We start from the raw sequence: 22,964 nt of genomic DNA, 5'->3' as shown, positions 1-22,964 counted from the left end.
GATAAACGAGGCGAAGAAAGAAAGGTTAAAGTCGCCGATGGCGAATGCTCGCTCTATAGAGAGAATCAAAGATGTGATCGTCCCCAAAAATAAATGTTGACAAAATAGCCTTGGGGCGTGCCAGACGTCGACCGTTCAAATGGCACGGAAATTTAGAATCTCTGGGCCAAAGACGAACCGTACCATGACGTTTACATTTCGACGCGTTCGTTGAACTTTTGTAAAGGTTGGTACCGCCAAATGTAAAACGCTGATCCTCCTCTATCGAAATGTGCTTGTCTGTTATTAAAAGGCCACGAATTTTATCCATCTAGCCTCCGGATAATTACTTTTTGCTAGAGAGAATGTACAGACAGTTTTGAAGTAAAACGGTTCTCGTTTTTTTTTTAGCTACATCGATAGGGGCCTGCAGGACCGCCCGATTTTACGCTCTCAGACTACCTAATTTTCATCTAGCCTAGACTCTCATAGACCGCCACCAAATTATTTTGACCCGTATCACTTATTCATCCCCCAAATCACTTTTTTTTCAACCTTTGTAGTAGAATTAAGTTGTTATAGAAAAATTAAAACCTTTTTTATAATGTAAATAACCCGCGTAGAGGGTCACACAAATGCAATTAAAATCTGACTCACTACACTACCGAGAATAAATAATTAAAAACACCCGTATGCTATCTTAAACCCATGGAACAAAGCGCGGTCATGGCGCAACTTCCTCCATTTCGAATAAGGCTTTGCCTCGGACGAAATTATCCGCGCTTATTGGAAAGAAAATTGTCACCGCTGGCATTCGGGTGACGTCATAGCGCGGCCCCAGGAATGCGCCTAGCTTTGAATCATACGCAGGTGTTGAGTATGGAAATTCCTGATGAAAAGGTCACCAATGTTTTTTTTAAGCAAAAAAATTCAGTTAATGTTTTTTGTTGTAATAGTCGGTAAACCAAGCGTGGAGGTAATATACCGTTTTTGTCTCTTTTGAGGTTATTTAGTTTTATTAGTTACAGTTATAGTGTTGAAAGTGTAGTGCAAGGAGCAGTTACATTACATGATTAACAATTTGGCAGAAAGCAGTCACGTGGTGGAATTTGACTCGAACACCGCTAAACCGTCAAATAACAAGAGCTAGAGAGTCAAAGAAGACACATAACTCAAACTCTTTGGTAATGTTGTTTTTCCGTCCTTTTAACTGTGTAGTTTGACTAGTTTTTCCGTCTTGGTGTATTTACTAAAACTTTTGGAAATTGCTGTCATTTAGGTAGTTAGGGTGATTTTTCCAAAATAGGACTGATAAACTTAAACCTTAAAAGAAGTTACGATTGTGTCTTTTCAGGAATGTAAAGGGTCTCAGGTTGCTTTGACGTTAAACTGCTGTGCTGTTAGGAAAAAGTTTTAACCAATCTCGTATCTCTTACCGTTGCTGAGATGACAGATGAGAAAGAAAACTGAGATGAGAAACAATTTGACTTGCAATTTTGGTTAAATACCCAATCATATTATGCTATATTGAAATCAACAATATCAGTATCTACAGGGAAATTCAAAATATGGTGCTAAAGCGTAACGTACTTCCCATTTAACCAAAATTGGATCCTTTACCATTTCTGGAAACCACTGGGAGATAACATTTTTAAAACTTTTATTAATTTAATCTATAAAAATTGCAAAATGGTCACCATTGCCCTCAAGTCACAAACTGGTAATTTTTGCTATTCCGAATCAGTTCAGCTGGTTTTACTAGGTGTATTCTAAGATCCTCAGTAGTTTTTAATAGGCTTTCATCAACTATATTTGTCATGTGACTCAAGCAAATAAGAATCCTTGTTGTATCATATTGGTTGAGTAGTTTAGTCGACCAAGGGTGTTGTTATGGTCTATCACTGTTTTACACGTAAAAGAAAGTCATTAGGAAACCGTTGTGCGGATGCAACATGCTTTTCTCATGGCACAACTATGTTGTCCTACTTTGACTAAGTGGTGACATTACGTGATACACCCGGTATAACCCATCCCTGTTTGACAAGATTTGTTTCCCGACGTCTAATCCTCCAACTGTCATTAGTAATAGATATTACACAGACCACTTAGTCTAGCAAGTCAATGAATCTAATCTCATCACTCATTTTGTATGGATGTTAACCCACTAATGGTTTTTCGGCAATCAAATCGGTGCCATTGGACACCCCAGCGACCAGCTGAAATAACACAAACATCTGCTGTGGGTCAAACCGACCACCCCCACACAAAACTATCGTCGTGCAACGACGACAAACCAATTTAGTGACCGTTGTGTCCGAAGCGTGCGAAATTCGGTTTTACTATTTACCTGTAGGCGGACGAAGTACGCCAATGCCCGGTTACTATCTCCGCGACTGAACTGAAGTAAAACGACCTCGGATGTCCCAGATTCTTGAAGAGGAAAAGCATAGGTGCACCTTTCGGCACTGATTGGAAAGATTCCAGCACCGCGGATTTGATTTGAGCAATTTGTCGGCTCGTCGCGGATCTGCATTTTGCTGTGTTGCTGAAGAACAAGTGGAAGAGAGTCATTTTGTGTGCGAGCTAATTAGTCGGCCATATTAAGGTAACGGATTTTTTAGCGGGTCTTGATCATCAACATTAGACGTTAATCAGTGGCCACGAACGCGCTATCCATCATCAACACGCCGAGAATACGTTTAATAAGGAAGTAATCCTGTTGGGACATTCATATTATACTCACAAGCTCGGGTTGGCAGAGTGCAATTTGAGCTGCTGCTTGTCTTAGGTCAAGGTTGTGACTACATAACCAGTTGGTACCCCGTGAACAGATTTGAATTTTATTATTTTCAAGAATTGGCACAAAGGATCCGGTAGAACTCGCCAAAAATCTTTGAGAAGTTTTTAGAAAAAATGACAAGTGGGTCATCAGCACCTGATCTTTATGCAGATTTACGACGTTTTTGTGGACATATTCTTATTGTAAAGGCGGAACTAAATTCTACGAAACAGCACAAAATATATTATCTATTACATGTTTCTGTTCTGAGAATATTAATGGAATACACAACTTTTGTAATATTGAAAATATTATGTTTGTTAGTCACCATCAAGACTGTTTTCTACATTGATTTTGTTGTAGAATCCGTTCGGTTGTTTTTGCAATTCGCCGGCTTTATATAGCACTGTTAATCTACGAGACCTTTAGCCTTTTGCTAAATAGTTGGTATTATGTAATCGCGTCGTATTTATAAACTTTTCAAGTTTGTTTGCGCTTATAGTTGATGTTTCTTCTCGTAAAGTCGAGTTAACAGGTGATCGGTTTAGCTTGGTTAACGAAATCTGAGCAGGAGATGAAGCCTCTAAGATAACCTATAATAGAACAACTAAAGAAAAGATGGTGAAATAGCAATAATAGCTGAAGACTAAAGGGGAATAACGATGAAAGTCCACTTTTCTTCGAAAAAAGTTAACGAGTCAGAAATGTTTACTTTTTCATGCAGTTTCTGGAATTGATACTATTAAAAGCAAATAACGTTTCCACTACCTATGCGAGAGCTACTCGATCGTGCTTTTGATCGAAACTCGTTGTGCTGCACCTGATCAGCACAAAAAGAAATGCAAAGTAGTAAGTACTACTGTAATGTCAATCATTTCCATTTAATAACATAGCATAGGCTCATCTGATTAGTTAGGCTCGCTTCGGTTAGCATGTTTCTGTGGATTAACATCAGTTAACATAGTACCGGCAAAGATCCGATTATTAAAGTGATATAAATTAACAATTCAATTAAAAGCGGAAGATATGGTTATTCGCTTTCGTTAGTTGGGTTACGTTGTTTTTAGTTGTGAATTAATGCCTTGATTCAAGTCAGTGACTTCACATATCTTTGATGCTTCCTGTCAGCGTTCATTAACCATTTGTTCAATTTGTAAATAATTGTCTTTGTATTCCTACTATGGAAGATTCTAGTTTTCTAGGACTTCCAGGCAACTGTCAATCGTTTGCTGGCGGACTGATAACTCTAGGGGAAAACAGTTGGTTTTTGTTTAAAACGACCTGCATCTCTGTATCATTATTGGGTGCTTTGGTTGTCTTGGAGGTCATGTTTCTGAACATCCTGAATATCTAATAACCTTTAAATATTACCACATCAACATCTCTATCGCTATCTAAACAGCCCTAAACATCCATCTTTGGATATGGGCCTCTTCTTCTTTCCTCCATGCCTCTTTATCGTTGGCGATTTGTGTCCATTTTACTCCAGAGTACTTTTTCAAGTCATCTGACCATCATATTTGTGGTCTTCCCTTTTTACGTTTGTTACCCTCCGTTCTCCACTCTAGAATAATTTTATTCCATCGGTCGTCTTTTTGTCTTATTGTATGTCCCGCGAATTTCTATTTCAGTTTTGCGCCGCTGTTCTTGAGCCTCATCTCACTTTTGTTTTGTTACATCTACATTCAACATTACAATAATTACAAAAGCCTTCTAGTAAATTTCATTCCCCAATGATAAACAACATGTCTATATTCTGTATATAATTCGAGCAGAATAGCTCATATGATCGTTATGTATAGGAAATCGCAGAGAGAAAGAAACGGATATGGTTCAACTTTTCTGTCTGATTCTGGTTCAATCAAGTCATTCATTCATCCTATTGTAGGAGAATGTAAGTGATTAAGAACAGTTCACATAGCCGCCGCCTACGGCGCTTCACTTCTCTCACTAGTCTACTGTGTTGTCCTTTTGTGGTTGAGTTGGCAACGTGGTCGGTGGCCCTGACAGGGCTTTAAAAATTAAAATCCGGGATCGGGAACGCGATTCTGAAATATTCGACGGTAGACTTGGCAACGTCGCAATCGAGCTACCCGTCCGCTGACGTCTTGCGTCGGTCGCACGTAGCGGGCAAACGATCTAAGCAGGCCGGGCAGCGCCTACTTAACGGCCGTCGACCTTCCAAGGTCACTGCTCGTCTGCTTGACGATGCGAATCGTATTTAAATTAGCGACAGTCACTTGTTCCTCTTTCGCACCAGGTCCTCCGGATTCGGATCTGATCTTGCTCCACTTTTACTGCCGCTACCCGACGCCCGTCGTCGCCGTTGCATTGTCCGTTTGGTCGCGTTATTTTGTTGTTTGGACGGCGTGTACGCGTTTGCTGGGTTTTTTTGGACTTTCTAACGGTACCAGCGCGGAATAGTTGAGACACTGCAAAGAATGTTGTTTGGGTTCATTGATCCGTTTTTTTGGTAAATCAAGGTTTTGTTGTTTATTCATTCAAGCTGAAAGTCAATTTTGTACGAACTTTTGTACGTCTTCTATTACTTTCAGGAAATTCAGGATCATCATTTTTTGGTTCGGTTCAATTCTATCAAACTAGTCTTAAGTCAAATCTAATGAAAATTAACAATTCTAATAATGACACAAAACTGATAATTCATAAACCAACCCAACTGGACGAAGAAATAAGAGAAAAGAAGAGCTATTAAAAAAATAAGAGAGCATAGTTCGAGTTCAAGAGAAAAGTTCTAACAAAACTACCTAAAACTATAACACAACTACTACAACAAAAATTTCAGTGAAAATCTGTGGTAACGTCTTATCAACATTAGGAAAAAGAAGAGAGAATGCACTCTTCTTTTTTATCTGGATGAATATTTTGTTTTGATGACGTTGCTTGTGATGTTGATATTTGGATTTGGACTCCAAATCGTTTCAGCCACAATATTTGATATTTTCTAATTTTGTCACATGATAATAAAAATGAAACTGTCTTGCAATTGAAAATGTAACCCTTTCAGGTTTGCCGTCTTAATATGAAACAAAAAATTGTAATATGCTCACATGATCTTCAAAATTTCAGGGAGACAAAAAAATTCAATTTGACCAGAGTCACATGATCTTAAAAATTCAAAGTTTTGAAACAGTCACGTGATACTAAAAATAAATTATAATTCAAACTTGATGGGAATTGTTCTCTAATTGATAATTCCAACTTTGAATGTCTAGAGTGTTAAATCGTCACGTGATCGTCAAAATGTAATTGTAAATCTCAGAGACCTAAAGAAATCAATTTCACCAAGGTCACGTGATCTTAAAAACTCAAAATTTTAGTAGGGTCAATAGTTATATAGTTATTGTACAAACAAATTTTAGTTCAGTTTTAACAAAGTCACGTCACTATTTATCAAATTTTTTCACTTTTTATACATGACATACAAAATTTCATTAATGGTCATTTTTGTAATACTGAAATAACTCTTTTTTTGCCAGTTTAAGTTTTAGCGGAAGTGAAACTGAAGATTTCCAAAGTTGTAAATACAAGAAATACAGTTGTATATGTAAAACAAATGATTTGTCATTAATAGAGTTAGTGAGAATGTTGCATTTGAGTTCAATTCAAAATGTTTAAGGCCAACAGAACCAAGAAAACAGTCATCTGATATTACTCCAGTCGGTTTCCTATGATTTTGAGGTAAAGTGGTAATATGCCACCTAGTGGTAGATAATAAGCCTGAGACCATATGCCAGGCGGTGCAATTTGCGAAAGATACAATCTATTCCGGTTTTTTAATTATCGGGCACATTGTCCTGACCGAGATGTCCCAATTAACCTTCATTTTTTCGCAGCAGAACAGAAGTAAAATATCCAAGGGCTATAAATCGGCCATCCGCTTTACGTTGCGGCCATTAGAAACTTAACCCACAAATCGCCTTGATGTGACCTTCAGAAAATTCCGTTTTAGTGAAGGCCAAATGCGAATTGCAAGGCACTCACCGTAAAACCGCATACCAAAAACGCACATCTCGCCGTCTATGACACACTTGGTCGTTTGATTTAAGTGAATGCCACTTTCACGCTCACCGTGACATCCGGGAGCAAAGGGCATTAACTCGTTGCACTCGATTGGCGCACTTAAAAAAAGTCGGGAATTCGATGTTGAATGACCTTTAAATTGGCTGACGCTGGTTGTTTGACCCTCCCTTGCAATGTATCTTTTGCTACGTGGAACGGTTTTTAACTGTTTTTTCCTTCCGTTTCAGACACACAATTCTAGCGGTGCCGTGAGCGGAGTTAGTCGGCACTATCACCAACAAAACACGCATCACCAGCTCGGCCAGCAGTCACCCGGCGGGCCGCAGCACCAGTTCGCAGGCGCCGGTGGAGCACCGATCAAGGGGTGCGCCTTAGGTTAGTACCAGTTTTAATTTTTTCTTCTCCCAATAGGAGTAGAAGCTGGTGTCGGATAGCACAAAACCGGTCTATGTTCAAAAACGGATAGAAGAAAGCTGAAGAGGAACAATTGATAACTGAGCGAAGCGCATTCTACTCCCGTGTAACATATATACATATCATCTTCTTCATGTGTCTGTTAGTTCCGAATATTGGCGATCATCCTGGCTATGATGACCTTGTTTACGGCTGTTCTGAATAATTCAGTGAAAGAAGTTTTGGAAAACTATGTTCTTAAGTTTTTCAGCCATGATATCCTGCATCTTCGAGATCCTCTCTTGCCATAGACCTTCCCCTGGAGAATTTCCTGAAAAAGCTGGTATATTATTCATTCTCCCACTACTCACTCATTAGACACCTTGTCCATCCATGAGATCCTCAGAATTCTCCTGGATACCCATATGTCAAATGTTTCAAGTTTTTTGGGTTTTTTGCAAACGTAACATCGATGATTGATGTTTAGGTGCCAATTCTGCCTTTTAAAAAGTTTTGACAATTTGATAAATGTTTGTCTTGCTTTTTCTATTCTGCACTTAATCTCTTGAGAGTGGTCCCATTGCTCATTAATATTCGTTCCCAAATAAGTGAATTTTGACACTTTTTTACTGGACTCTCTGGAAACAGTTCCTGCTTACTTATTATCATGAACTTGTTTTTTTTTCTTGTGTTAATTTTCAGTCACTTAGGCTGTCGACAAATACTACTGTGTCGTCTGCGTACCGGCCTGTAATTGACGTTCCCTTTCAGCAGCATTTCGTGGTCGGTATTTTCTAAACCTTCGATAAATATATCTTACGAGTATAAGTTGGAGACCAGAGGGAATATATCCCTGTATTCCCTCTTCTCTGAATACATATCTAGTGATCTACTTCATACCTAGTTTAGATAAACCGAACTAAAAGTTGATGTACTTCTCTATTCACTTTTTAGGCTGACATACCGAGATAATAATAAAATATGTTTTAGGTGCACCCATGGCCACCCAGCACCAGACGCCGGGCTACCGCGGCCAGTGGAACAACGTGGGTTCCGGACACCAACATCCCGCAGCAGTCGGCGCCACCTACCAGTCCTACCAAAGGTATCCAGCCACGGCGCAGACTCAGCAACCACCCAGCGCCCAGCTACCGCAGAACCAGCAGCAGCACGTGTCCTACAGTAGCGCCGCTTCCAACTACAATAACGCTAATTCGGTTAGTACCATATTGGGCATTTGGACTTTGGATCTTGGTTTTTTTTTTTTCGGAAGCCGTGCGACAATTGTGTGTTTGATTGCCTGTTAGGCTGTGGTACTGACGCAGATCCGTATTTTTTTAGAATTTACGTTTATATTTATATTTAAACCGGTTAATTTGATTGCAAGTATGCACTTTAGCAGTGGGAAGTGTATTTTGTTTTAAGGTGATGCTGATCAGTATTCACTCAAAAACAGTTTTCTAAAAACAGTCGGAAAATGTCTTTTTTATTAGATCAGCGGGTACAAGTTAATAATTTTGTTTTTGTTCTGCTATTCAATTGAGAGCTTCTGTTGATAGAGTTTACCATACTTACAACTCTTCTTTTTGTAGTAGGAGTGTAGGGCTTCCCCAATAAGTTTTTACCTATTTTAATGCCACACGTATGATAAGTTGTACGTTCATAAGTTCAACTTTTACCTTCAATTTGAAAATAGTCATCAAACATAAATTTACATATTTGCTATTTAAATCTTAAGGAGCATGCTCTCTTCAAAAAGTTTGCTAAATCAGTGTTTGAGGTCAAATATTTTCCCTCTTATTTCCCAAGTTTCCAGTCTCGCAGGCACCGTTTTCCTAACTTAAAATCGCTGTTTTGAGATTTTCTTAGGTTGTTTCGCTGACTAATACTTTTATCCTATCTTGAAAAGTTTTTGAAAAGTTCTTTATCACGTCAGTTTCCAGGTAAATGTATGTTGTTTTTATGCTAATCGTATAATCTCAAGTGTAACTTTTTTTATTAAGCGACACCTATTTGTAAACTTGGGGGTATTGAAAGTTATATTTGAGACCTATTTGCTGGAATGTTGCAAAAATGTGTTGCTTGTGTACTATTTCATATTTTCAAAGAATCACAACAAATTGTGATACAAGTTAACTGTTATAATCTTTAACTTGTTTAAAAAATAACAAAAAATACCTTTTTGATATTCATAAAGTAGAAGGCTGAGATTGTTCTTCAGTTCAACGAACTTTTGATTTCGGTGCGTCTAATGCCCCTTTAATTATTCAAATTTTCGAAGCGGATGTCTCTGCTGAGGAAATTTCAACCAGCCCGGAAATAAAATCATAATCGGCCATTTTTGGCCTGTCTTATTGATATTCTCGGCTCGTTCTCCTTCCTGGCTAAGGGTCAGTTACGCTTATTTACGGTAATTGCTCGCTTAGTAATTATTATGACATCGTTTAATTTATTATGACAACATTTTAATCCATCAATTTTGACGTACTCATTCCAAAACCACACACTACAAATTGCATTATTTTGCAACTTAATGCTACTCAATAAATCTAGATTAGATCAAATGTTGAGCCTAAATCAATGACCTTTTTCGACATTTAATAATTGTGATTAAAAATAAGTATAATTTCCAGAAATTATTGTGATCAGTACTTTCTAGAAAAGGCAAATTGACGGTAGTGGTGCTATGTAAACGAAACTTATCGACGTTTTTTTGGAAAACTCTTATCAGCACGGCCGATTAGAGGCATTTTTCTGCGTGTAATTTCATAGTCGAAAAAGTACCTGGAGTAATGTTATCTCCATACCATTTCCAGACAGGTTGGTTCTGTTCAGTTTAATCCAGAAGTTACTACCTTACGGTATGTATTGCTTGTGCCACATAGTAGTTTTCCAACTGCTCAATATAGTGTAATTATATTGTTTACAAAGGGTAAATATGTATGTAATCTGAGCACTTTACATTTAACTGCAGTTTTTAGTTACAAGGTTGCAAGTTTTCACAGTTACTGTTTTGATCGCATTGTTTCAATAATCGATTTGTTTTATCTTATCTTTTGTACCAAATTTTTAAAGTTCTTTGTGTTTTTGGTCATTCAAACCTTTGTTTGATTTGTGCGCATTTTGCTCTAACACTCGGTTAGGTGCAGTGACATTTAATTTAAAATAAAAAACAGCAAATCATGTCACCGATAGTGTTTTAATGAGAAATCTTTTTTAGTACGGAAATCAAAGGGTTCCGTCAGCTACCTCGCCGTCGAACGCGAGTAGTTCCAGTAGCCACACGGGCGGCAGCCAATCGGGAGGCGGTGGCAACGGCGCATCGGGCGGCAACCAAACCGGCGGCATGCAGCAACAACCGCCCAACGCGGTCAACAACTCGGTGTCGTCTAATGGGTCCGCCCAGAGTCACGGCTCTGAGCAACTCAGCAAGACCAATCTGTATATACGGGGTCTTAACCCAGCTACGACCGACAAGGATTTGGTCAACATGTGCCAACAGTAAGTTTTTGTTTTTTTTTGCTGTTTTTGTCACAAAAAAGTCGTTGTAAAAGGTTATAGGTATACAGGGTGATTCACGGTGATGGTATATTAGAAGTATCTAGAGAACAACTCAATATTTTTCAAATATTTTAGATAGAGAGTTTGGTCCCAACCTAGGTTACACTCTAAATTTCAACGAAAAATAGTGAGTCGTTTTCTAGATACTTCTAACCATCAACCTGAATCACTCTGTATTAGTAATAACTAGTTTACTAATAAGAGGTATATTAGTAAAAACTCATAGTTCTATTTTTGGTAAAACCACAGATAAAACGCCCATTAGAGTGCCTGATTACTTTTCAAACGTAATTTGTTAATCAGGCAAGGATATACCAAGTGTTCTATAGAGTTAATTTGCTTTTGTTTCCGAGAAATTAATCGAGTTATTTTTAATCAGGACTAAATCTTCTATTTACATAGAAACTAAACACTTACTTGTTGAAATAATCTGTTGTGTTTACAAAACAATTTTTGTCTTTTTATTTCAAGAACTTTTATGATTTGTTATTATTTTTTTTGATTTCATTCATTATTTCTGAAACAGAAGACAAATTGGTTGATGACATAGGCTTCGTTGGTTTTGAAGGTTCATGGAGGAGCAGAGCGAATGTGACATAACGATAATGTAATTTAACCTACCGTCAAATTACGTCATCGTGGCTTCACATTCGCTCTGCTTTGTGAGGTCGGAGCGTCGTCTCAAATGCGATCATAGTTGCTTTGCACTTTTAGAGCAAAATGTCTTCTAGAACACTTTAACATCTTTGATTATAATAGCTGCCTAAGATAAAAGGAATTGTATTCGCCGTTGTATAACTAATGCAAACGAAAAAAAAAATGTTTTAGAGTTTTTTATACGTGTGACGTCACTGAAACCTTATCTTTCGCAGACTTTACATAAAACCTAATAAATAATCATTATGTTTTGATTAATACTTTTTAAAGCTGGAAAAGAAGATATTTCGAACTGCTTCTAAGATAACGCCTTGTAACACTTTGAAAAACTCCAAAGTTTGTGAGACTACAGCTTATCAGTTTGAACACCCTGTAGTATGTTTATTTCCGCAATCACCTAAACCAAGCTTGTCTTGAAACTTTGGTGTTTTTCAAAGAAATTAACTGTTATGACCTGGACAATTATCTATTTTTACAAAAATGTGTGTTTTTACCAAGATTTTTTACAATTAAAGAATTTGCCTCTTATGGATGCAAAGCCACTTTGTATACATTATCATGAATAATTACCCGTAACTTTCATTTTCAGGTATGGTACTATTATTTCTACCAAAGCTATCTTAGATAAGAATACAAATAAATGTAAAGGTAAGTCTGATTAATGAAGGTGATTTGTTACTTTTATTGACAATAATTAACGGGAATCCCGCACCCATCCCACTATTGTCTTTTTCCTCACTTTTAATACCCGTCCGTGGTTAATTGTTTCGAACTGTTTTTTAATGACGGGAATGCCGGTTCAGTTACGTAGACATTTTAGAGCAAAATCATGTTGATTGACAGCAGGGAGTTTAGCATATAATAGAAAATCCACATACAGATATCTCAAAAGAGATTGTGCATTAACTAAACCTGTTGAGATAGTTGATAACGTGTGTAAAGAAGACGGAAGACAATTTTCACGTACACTCAATCAGTAATCGTAATCACAACGTAACAGTAATGTCTATAATTTGTGTAATAACAGTTTCCTCGTTTTGCAAACTTTGATTATTGGTTTACGACTTTAAATACCTGCTGGTGAGATGAAATCGGTGAAAAGCAATTTAAATTTTTTGAGAAAGATTTTCCAATTGACCTATTAGTTCTGTCATCTGTTTAGTTGGTAATTGTACACGAGATGCTATTAGTGTCCAATACACGGAAAGAGAAATAAAACAAGTAGTTTGATCAGTGTGTATTGCAAAAATACAGTCTTTCAAGCATTTTGCTTTAGCTTTTTGATCCATCAATTAATGATTGCCTAAGATAGGAACAATATAATAATAAATATATAAATTAAATCAATAAATCCACTTTCAGCCACGTAAATACTAAAGTGGGTTTGTATGTTATTTATTATTTTATTGTCAACGCCCCTTTACGATATCGAATTTTTTCAATGACGTTTTGGGGGCATTTGACTGTACCAAGGGATTAATAACAAAATCACCATCCACTAGCTTTACGTCTGATTAGAATATCTCGACTTACTCGCGTGGTACAAATTGTATTGTCCGTAATCGATCTTATCTTGTTGGATTCTATTTACAAAACATAAAACTGGTATTTAATAAGATTTATGTTTGCCACGTGGTTTCAGAACAAAAAAACACTTAATATTTAAAGATCAACTGTGTGAGACTTAAATTTGGTATATCAAAAATGTTGCAATTTTTGCTGTCAACAAATTATTAACTCGCTTTTTTTACAAAATAAATATTGTTTTGAAAGGATTATGCATAAAGTTTTCAACATCTTAGGTTAAGTTAAGAATAGAAGAAAATTTGAATAATAAAAACTGTTTGAAACATTGTAATTGTCAGGTAAATGTAAATCAATAGTTATTTGTATACTAGGCCGTGAAATGGTATTTTTTCGGCCGAAAGAAAGTTTGGCGTCCGAGGCCGTCTTACGGCCGAGGACAACAATCTTGAGGACGAAAAAATTATTTCACGGCCGAGGTGTACACAAAATTTTTTGTTCAAACGATATTTATTTAGAAATTCTTAATTTTTGATAAATAAAATGAGAAGGGTCTAGCAATCACGGTGACGTTTATCGTTAAGTTTGCTGGTTATGCATTGTTGATGTGACGTTAAATAATAGACTGACTCTTGTCAGAAATATTTTCCATTTTTTCATTTACGCAAAAATGAAATTGGGAGACGAAGATTGCTGTACTGATATGGATGGGTGTACTGCTGTAATTGGTGCACACAGTGGTCACATAGAGAAATCGTAACCAGCAAGCAATAATAAGCGTAGACGGTGACATAGTGATTGTTAATTTACTTTTTCCCTGTATTTTTTTTTCGGACGTAGGGCCGTAAAAGTGCATTTTACGGCCGCTAAACTGTACGTGAAGTGAGTACTTCACGTCCGTTTGAACAAAAAAGAAATTTGAAGAGGTTAAACGTTTTGTAGGAAATAAAATTTCAAAAGAGAGCATAGCTCTTCTTACCGTTGATTACTTTGAATTTTTCATATTTGTATAGTAATATGATGTCACTCAACAATGTGGTAGATTTTATTAGAAGGAATGTATTAAGAACAGCTTTACTCAAAGCAAAGCCTCTGATTTGTCTTATATCAGTAAAGCTGGTAGAGATGCTTACAGTATTTTTTTTACGACAGAAACCATTATGTGACCCGATTATGTATTTGGTATGAACAACACTTTTAAACTTTTACTATTAACCTTACAACTTCTGAAAACTTTCTGTAGTCTGATGATGTTCACGAATCAAACTAATCTACACTATATGGGAGTGTATGTTTTTATCGAATTCGTTTTTCAGGATATGGATTCGTTGATTTCGACAATCCAGTGGCGGCCGAAGGAGCGGTTAGAGCGCTGACTGCCCGTAACATACAGGCACAAATGGCGAAAGTGGGTATTTGGTATCATCATCGTAGACAAGCCACTGTACGTTTGCATGCAAGTAATACCTAGCTTTACTCCGAAACTTTGACACGGTTACTGCGTGTCGTTCAGTCAGTGTTAACGTTGCCCGTAAGCTTTGGAATAGTAACTGTGACAACGTTTGAAATAACAAATTTCGATAATAAACGGAAAAGTTCGATTCTAATGGGTGGCTTGGGCGCTTTGCCGACAATACCTACGCACTAGAATCGGCTTTAGTTTTGTATATTGTGTTCTCAATACCGACTCGTAGTCTAGACTGTGATGTGCTATGCATAGGTGCATGATATCTTTAGATGGTTTTCCAAATTTATTAAAGTGACTTTCAATAGTAATTTGTCATTAAATTTCCAGTTCTAGTATAATGTTATAACACTTAAAAGCCTTAAAGATTTTCTTTTTCGTAGAAAAACGATCTACGACGTCTATGGCAATGCGTGCGAAACCAGCAAGGCTGTTCCTTCGAAACGTATTTATTTCAAGCTAAATTTTTTACTAAAAGGGGGTTTAGTGATCGTTCATGCTAAACTTAGTTAACAGAAATTTCTAATAAGACCAGTGTTAGCAGATTAGTAAACATCAGTAATCAGGTAGAATACTTATTATGTCCAGTCCTCAATGTTTTTTCTTAATTTACTCTCTCAATTTCTTTATTCAGTTTCATTTGCTACAAGGTCATTTAAGATCAGTCTTTCTCATTATTTTATTACTTCAACTATTTTTTATTAAGATCATTATTAAACCTCCTGCTTATTGTTTTTCAGTAATATTTTTTAGTATTTTACGAGCCTGCTTAAAAAACAAACTTACCACCTTTGATTGTGTTGAATTTACACCGCTGGCCTCACTTTAAAAAATAAACCCGGAGGTATTGACGAATGTAGCACGGCTTCGTTTTCTGTTGTTTTTTTTATGTTTCCCCATTTGACTATAATTTACTGCGAACTGGGCATAATAATACTAGTGTATATGGCTGTACAGTAACCTCAAAGGCATTGCATGTTGTACAAAAAGTAAATACAAGAATATATTGGTAATCTACTATGCATTAATTTGTACAGACTTGATTGGATTGTGGCACTATCTGACTAACATGAAGTAATATTAATTTTTTTGTATTTAAAACGTGTGGAGAGCATTGAACATGATGATGGTGTTTTAATATATAAATGACACTGAGCGTAAAGTGATTGTGTAATACGGATGAGAGGGGAAAGCGACATTTCTTCCCGGATTTTATTGTAAGTTTTTTTCGTATCAATTCAACCTGTACGCGATGAAGAAATGAAGGTTTTCCTTCGTAAATGATAATACTTGTCACCTGTGGAACTACAAACTAGATGACTGACACGACTTTTTTAACAGCAACAAGAACAAGACCCAACTAATCTATACATTGCTAATTTGCCACCCAATTTCAAAGAGGCTGATCTGGATTCTCTGCTTTCCAAGTACGGCCAAGTGATATCGACTAGAATTTTGCGTGACTCTCAAGGTATAAATTGGATTACGCGACTAGGAGTTTGAACTCGAATGTGGATTTTCAGGCATATCGAAGGGAGTAGGTTTCGCTCGTATGGAGTCCAAAGAGAAGTGCGAGCAAATAATCCAGTTGTTCAACAACAGTTGTTTGACCAATTACAAGGAACCGTTGCTGGTCAAGTTTGCCGATGGCGGCAACAAGAAGAAGAATCTTTACAATAAGGTTAGCGAATCACGTGCAAGATTCGCTTTGATAGATTACTAAGTTCGAGTTTTTGTGTAGAATAATGACAACGCTATGAAGTGGCGTGACACTAGCGAAAGCATGGGAGCCATGGCCTATCCGGCGGAGGCTTTGGCAACAAACGGTGTAGCTGGTCAGCATATGATTGCTGGTCCGTATAATTACAGACTGGGGCAGGTAAGATTAACGGAATAGAAATGAGAAGCGTTTCAGCAAATACACAGAGCTTTATAAAACTTGGATGAATATGTTGAGCTTTGCAAAACCGTCACTATTTGAAATTATTATGAGGTCGTTCTTGAACAACTGAACGCGAAAATGAATATTAATTAATATACTAATAATTTCATGTATAACTCATATTTGGTTATGTTGGTTTTGTTGATTTTCTTACATCCAAAACTGAAGGAGCCTGATATTAATTATACAGGGTGTCCCACGACGAAAGACATCGATTGATATTGGAAAAAGTATAAATAGGAGAGTTTTGAAAATTAGGCTGTATACTGATGTGGGCATGCCCAATCTAACTAAAATATTTTCAAGATGGTTGCACTTCCGTTTATACCGGAAGTCGATCACAACTTTCTTATTTTAAATAGAACACCCTATATATTATTACATATTTGGATTCCTCACAAAATTCTGACCAACTTTTGTGTATATGCCTATATGCCTATCTCTAGCCGGTTTCGAAATATTTGATGTTTTTCCAAAAAAGTGACAACGCTCAACATATCTTTGTACCCTGTCAAAACCGTATTTCATATTGCAATAAAACTTTGGGTTATTGTAAATAAAGGATCGTTTTATTAAATTGAGGGTGCGTAATGACTCATTTGTATACAGGGTTGTCAAAAAAAAATCATAAACTTGCCACTAAAAAAAATGAAGAATTTCAAGTTTTTTAAATAGAAACCCACATTTTTTATGACGTAATCATTTTGAGCATTAAAAATTACTATACGTTTCAATTTACTTGCCTATACCTAAATCCAACCCATTTCGTTTTATTTGAGAATAAACATTTTTTTTATTAGGCTGCATGGTTGGGATTAGCTGGTACTCTAGCTGGCCATGCTTTTGACACACGGTGATATTGGAGACCTGCAGAGCATGTTAATAACACTAGTTTTGAGTGTTTTGACAACTGCAAATATGCCGTAGCGGTTACGTTATTCCAACCAAGATTACTTAAATCTGTTTATTATTTACGGAGAATGTGATAAAGTTGTGAGTAGAACGTGTGAGGTATTTGCCGCTCGTTATCCAGAAAAATCAAAGTCATCACCAAAAGCTGTGACGCAAATAATTGAAAATTTTAAGAATACGGGATCTGTGAAGATAAAAGCTATTAAAACAAAACCAATCCTTAATAATACAAATGTAGAAATTGCAATTTTGGACTATTTTGTTGCAAATCCAACTTCGTCAATAAGACAAGTTTTTGAATAATATTATTTAGAGCGACAAGGCCAAATTCACTAAAAATGGAATGTTCAATAGACATAATTCACACTATTGGTGTGACATAAATCCACACGTAATTAGAGAGAGAAATTTTCAAGAAATCTGGAGTTTTATGAATAAAAAATGTTTATTCTCAAATAAAACGAAATGGGTTGGATTTAGGTATAGGCAAGTAAATTGAGACGTATAGTAATTTTTAATGCTCAAAATGATTCCGTCATAAAAAATGTGGGTTTCTATTAAAAAAACTTGAAATAAATTTTTCATTTTTTTTAGTGGCAAGTTTATGATTTTTTTTTCACGACCCTGTATACAAATGGGTCATTACGCACCCCCAGTTTAATAAAACAATCCTCTATTTACAATAACCCAAAGTTTCATTGCAAAATGAAATACGGGACAGAGTACAAAAATATGTTGAGCGTTGCAACTGTCACTTTTTTGGAAAAACATCAAATATTTCAAAAACGGCTAGAGATAGGCATACGGCATTGTACACAAAAGTTGGTCAGAATTTTGTGAGGAATCCAAATATGTAATAATATATAGGGTGTTCTATTTAAAATAAGAAAGTTGTGATCGACTTCCGGTATAAACGGAAGTGAAACCATCTTGAAAATATTTTAGTTAGATTGGGCATGCCCACATTAGTATTCTGCCAAATTTTCAAAACTCTCCTATTTATACTTTTTCCAATATCAATCGATGTCTTTCGTCGTGGGACACCCTGTATAGGGTGATTCACGTATTCTACGTCCAAAAATAATCCCAGTTTGCTCTAGAAACTACATCCCGGAGATGCGTCTTTCAGGAAATACAGGGTGTTGAAGTTTTATAAAAAACAATACAAAATTTATTTATTTTTTTCAAAAACGCCTATACATATTTTAATAAAACTTTGTTTATAAATAATATAAATAATTTATAAATAAAAAAAATTGTTATTATCTCCACCAGTGGCGCGCGTATTAATAAGTCACCTGATAATTTTTAAGAAAAAAAGGTACCCTTTTTATAAAAATAAAATTGATTTTTCCATTTTCCGTTTAATTTTGAAGGAAAAAGGTCTCTTGGAAATTTTTCTTCCGACGCACCGTTTTCGAGTAATCGAAGTTCGAACTTATCGAGTAAGCAATAAAGAACTAAACATTTGATCAAAAATTATAATAATTGTTCAAAATGGTGTCCTTCGACTTCAATGCATTTTTTGCAACGTTGGACTACTAAAGAATTGACTGCTGGTAAAATTGGCAACCTTCTTTTTTTTATATAAAACTTCAACACCCTGTATTTCCTGAAAGACGCATTTCCGGGATATAGTTTCTAGAGCAAACTGGCATTATGTTTAGACGTAGAATACGTGGTTAAAATTTGTGTCTTAAAACCTGAATCACCCTGTATATTTTCATCGCAGTACCCGGGGTATAGTCACCAGTGGGTGCCTCAGTACGTGATGCAACCCGCGACTGTGCAGCAAGTAGACGAAGCGTACGCCATTCAAGGACACGTGCAAACGCGCGATAGTCAGGCGCGTATCCCGTTGATGCTGCCGGCCGCAGCTGCTGGCGAAACGCCCATGCAGTACACGAACGTCATTCCGCAACTGACCGCCCAGATGAGCGCCATGCATCTGCAACCGGCCGGGACTTTTATTCCTCCACAGGTAAGCCAATTTTTAAATTAAAACTGTTACGACCTTTTTTTTCGAACACGAGTCCTGAGTGATTCTTGCTACAAATGTATGAGGTTTTTTGGCCCTTAAGCTGAATACATAGTTTGAAATCCGCAAGCAGTAAGCCGAATTAAAAATAAACAATATACTTGAAGCACTTTCATTCATAGTTTGACAAATAAGCGCAAGCCGCATGAACTGCAAGCAGTAAGCAGCAAGAAATGATTCATTTTGATTTCTTACCTTGCTTCTTACTGCTTCGTGCATCGTCGGCTGCCTGTTTCACCCATTTGTGGGTTTTCGAAATATCATTTGTCAAGTATCCGATCTTTTTTTGTTTTCACTTGGCTTACTTGCAGCTACTATGATAGAATAGTCATCGACATAATCCATTTTCCGTAAAATTCAGCAAACATTCATGAATAGAATAGAAATAAAAAGTTCTAACCAAATTTATATTGTAAACAAGAAAAAATAAACTGTCAAATAATCTGTAGTCTGTCAGTTTACTAACGTCGAAGCGTCGAACTATGAATTGAAACATTTGCGGAAGGCTACTTCTTACTACGACTGCTTGCTGCATGCCGCTTACTTCTTGCGGAATTAGAACTATGAATCTAGCTTTATCCCTCCCAAAAACCACGTGATACTTTCACATTTATTCCTAACATGTCAAAGAAGTGGGATTTTAGGAGAGGTTATTCGGAATATCTGAAACACGAATGCAGTCTCTTCCCTGATTTAGAGGTTTGGTTTTGAAAGGTTTCAAAATACACAGGCATTTTCTATTTATGAAATGGTTCATTTTTTTCCCGTGGCGGTTACGTCATCAAGTGCTCCGCCATATTGAAATTTACGCACGTCGTTTATTACAAGCTAGGCTATCCATCTTTTTAATCACCTGTTTGGACGTTGCCGTATTGACAAATTCCTCCTTTAAACCTCACAATACGTATCTTTCATTAAGCAATTATAAATGAAAATGAGAAAACTATATTGTTTTGAAAAAAAAACATTCTAAGAATCTAACTTGTTTTGCATGCAATAAAGGCTTTTTTTTTCGAAATCAGGTTCACATCTGCTCGTGGAAGATGTGGCACCATACACTATATAGGCATAGTCCAACTGACAGTCGACTAAACATTTTGAGGTTAGGAATTTTAAAAAGTTGAAAAACACCAAAAACTACAAACAGAAGAAATAAAAACTTAATTTTGGGGTTGTTTAAGTTTATTAATTAGTGTTGTTATTGCGAGACCTTCGTAGAATTTAAGATTTTTCTTCACCAAACTGGAAAACTTACATCATTTGGTGGTAAACAAAGGCGGAAAGTTCCAATCAAACTTTGGCTTGGGAACAACAACCACATTCAATTTAAATTATCTGGAAAGAACATCACAAATAGGTGCATTCAAACGAGTCATTAACAGCCCAATACCAACGTTTCAAGAATTATTCCATAAAATTTGCAAGAAAGGAAAGGCAATGTGTGTATCCTGGGGACTATTAAATCCTAAAGCAGTGTTTTAACAGAATTGTTGGTGTTTTAAGAACTTGCTTCTTTTGTAAATTTACCCAGCATTAAATATTTGGTTTTGTTGTGTGATTTATTTAACATGTTTTTTCAATTTCAGTTCAATTTATTGTAAGAGCAGGTAGGTACCTCAGTTAAAGAAATTATATAATTTTATGATTGTTTATGAAGAAAACTAGACTTCTTAGATAAAAAAGAAACGAGTGTACTTTTTAAAGATTTTATTTGTATATTTTATAATGTGTAAATAATACAATTAAAATAGCAATTTAACCTACTATCTGATGGAAAAGTATTTAACAGTAGCACCATCTGTTTCTAGCCTTAAAATTAATATTAAAAAAAGAAAATTATTTTATTTTACAAATAATGTAAAAAAAAACAAAAAAACATTAATTTCAATGTTAGAGATGTTCGAAATATTCGTGAAAATAAGTATTGAGTGTAATGTAGCGAATTTGTGAAATAAAATAATTTTTTTTTTTTAATGTTAATTGTTGTAATACATCTGAAAACACTTAATATTTCCGAAACAGTTGAAGATAGGTATGGGACATTGTACATGAATTATGTCTAGAATTTTCTGAAGAATCCAAAAAAATTATAATATACAGGGGGTTGTATTTAAAATAAGAAAGTTGGTATCGGCCACTGTCACATGACACACCCTATATAATTTTTATTTTTTTTAATAAATGCGCATCTAAAAATACAAATCGACGTGTCCAAGCGTTTTTCCCAAAACGCTCTCATTTATTCGTTATCGAATTTATTCCATTTGGCTGTTCCACACTGTATAGTCAAAATTTTACCCTTTGAGAATGACGTCAAGCAGGTGAAAAAAGACGCATGTCTGGAATTAGATCACAAATTTTAACCTACAAATGCTTTGAAAAATTAGTTTTAGAGAGTTTCAGTTGACATCTGAAAACTGTTTCTTTTCGTACTTGAAAAAAAGCAGCACATTTAGAATTAGCATTTGGGCCTTCTCATTGTAGCGCAGCATTTTTATACCCGATTTTCTTTTTTTTATACTTGATATTCGTTTAAATCAAAGTGACAGTAAATGTCAACGTTTTTAATTTGACAGGACGAAAAAATTAACAACGTGCCTTTTTTGCTAAAATTGTTTATTTCATATGTTTGATATGCGATAAACAAAGATGTAAAAAGATGACGTCATTCTCAAAAGGTAAAAATCCAACTATAGTCAGAGAAGATACGGCAAAATTTATAAGGGCTAATTCTGCAAAATAATGGCATTTGATCAAATTTATGTATTAAGTAACTTGTATCTTTCTAATATTACCTGAAACTTATTAGAAATTTGTTTTTTCAACACTCTGCATATGGATTTTGACAACACCATTATAACCATTGCTTCAAACACCTTTTGTTCAGTCTTTTAGAGCAATTGATAATGGGACTTTTTAAATTTGGACCCTTTCAAAGCATGATAAGCAAACTCCAGATTAGGCAAATAAAGGTACCTGAAACATAAGCTATTTAGTATTAGCAGCTTATTAATACCTCTACCAGAGTCCTTTTTATAGTATTAGGTAAATCACCTTGTCAGCTTCTGCTAAATACACCTTTACTCTATATCCATGTTTCTCTCAAGAACCACTGGCTTGAATAAACTTGGTTTTTGTAGTGTTCTTGTAAAAGCTCTTCTTGGGAGTAAGTAAATACCTATATAGGCTGTTTCCTTGTGACAGTGTTTTCTATTAGAAAAGGCATCTTTTTCTGTTCCACAAACTCTAGTTCCTTCAGAATGTTTCTCTTGATGAGTTGTAAAGTGTATTAAGAAGGTGGCATTTTCAAAACTGACTACCGAAACACACACACATTATCTAGTCTCACACGTAGTATCGCAGTTAAAAACAAGTTAAATCAAAAATATTGTAAAATTTACATCAAAAATAAAAAATGTTTCTTTGTTTACTTTTTGTCAACAATGGCGGCCGATTTTCCCAGCCTTGTCGTCCTGATTCATTGCCGACGTGACTAGATGACGTCAAAATTCTATCGCGCTCGGAACGCATGTAATAGACAAGCAAGGCAAATGATGACGTAACCGCCACGGGAAAATAAATAGACCATACTTGTTTTACTTCGAACCACAATCCAAAAACTTTCCCGTACTTGTTAAGTTGCTATTAACTGAACTGAATCCACTTCAATTCA

General features: G+C 35.9%; 2 protein-coding genes across 6 annotated transcripts in view; both read left to right on the top strand.

Annotated features, from left to right (window-relative positions):
• Positions 1-22,964, top strand: part of LOC145730057 (uncharacterized) — a 129,357-nt gene that overhangs the window by 53,734 nt on the left and 52,659 nt on the right. The gene's annotated exons all lie outside the window — the stretch shown is intronic.
• Positions 1-22,964, top strand: part of shep (RNA binding motif single stranded interacting protein alan shepard) — a 54,966-nt gene that overhangs the window by 24,412 nt on the left and 7,590 nt on the right. For 3 of the 5 annotated variants that reach the window (XM_081980671.1, XM_081980649.1, XM_081980680.1), the window contains 9 exons: positions 7,027-7,174; positions 8,183-8,409; positions 10,413-10,693; positions 12,000-12,058; positions 14,251-14,390; positions 15,741-15,870; positions 15,923-16,080; positions 16,141-16,278; positions 18,986-19,234. In XM_081980671.1, the coding sequence (XP_081836797.1) occupies positions 8,191-8,409; positions 10,413-10,693; positions 12,000-12,058; positions 14,251-14,390; positions 15,741-15,870; positions 15,923-16,080; positions 16,141-16,278; positions 18,986-19,234 (1,374 nt within the window). In that variant the 5' untranslated portion in view covers positions 7,027-7,174; positions 8,183-8,190. The remainder of the gene's footprint in view (positions 1-7,026; positions 7,175-8,182; positions 8,410-10,412; positions 10,694-11,999; positions 12,059-14,250; positions 14,391-15,740; positions 15,871-15,922; positions 16,081-16,140; positions 16,279-18,985; positions 19,235-22,964) is intronic. The other 2 variants (XM_081980665.1, XM_081980657.1) reach the window with 2 other exon arrangements.

Source organism: Ips typographus, linkage group LG1 (genome assembly GCF_016097725.1).
Source record: "Ips typographus isolate SLU linkage group LG1, UJ_Ityp_2.0, whole genome shotgun sequence".
In the NCBI taxonomy this organism is placed as follows: domain Eukaryota; kingdom Metazoa; phylum Arthropoda; class Insecta; order Coleoptera; family Curculionidae; genus Ips; species Ips typographus.
Note: the sequence above shows the minus strand (reverse complement) of the source record. Positions and strands in the feature narration are given on the sequence as shown.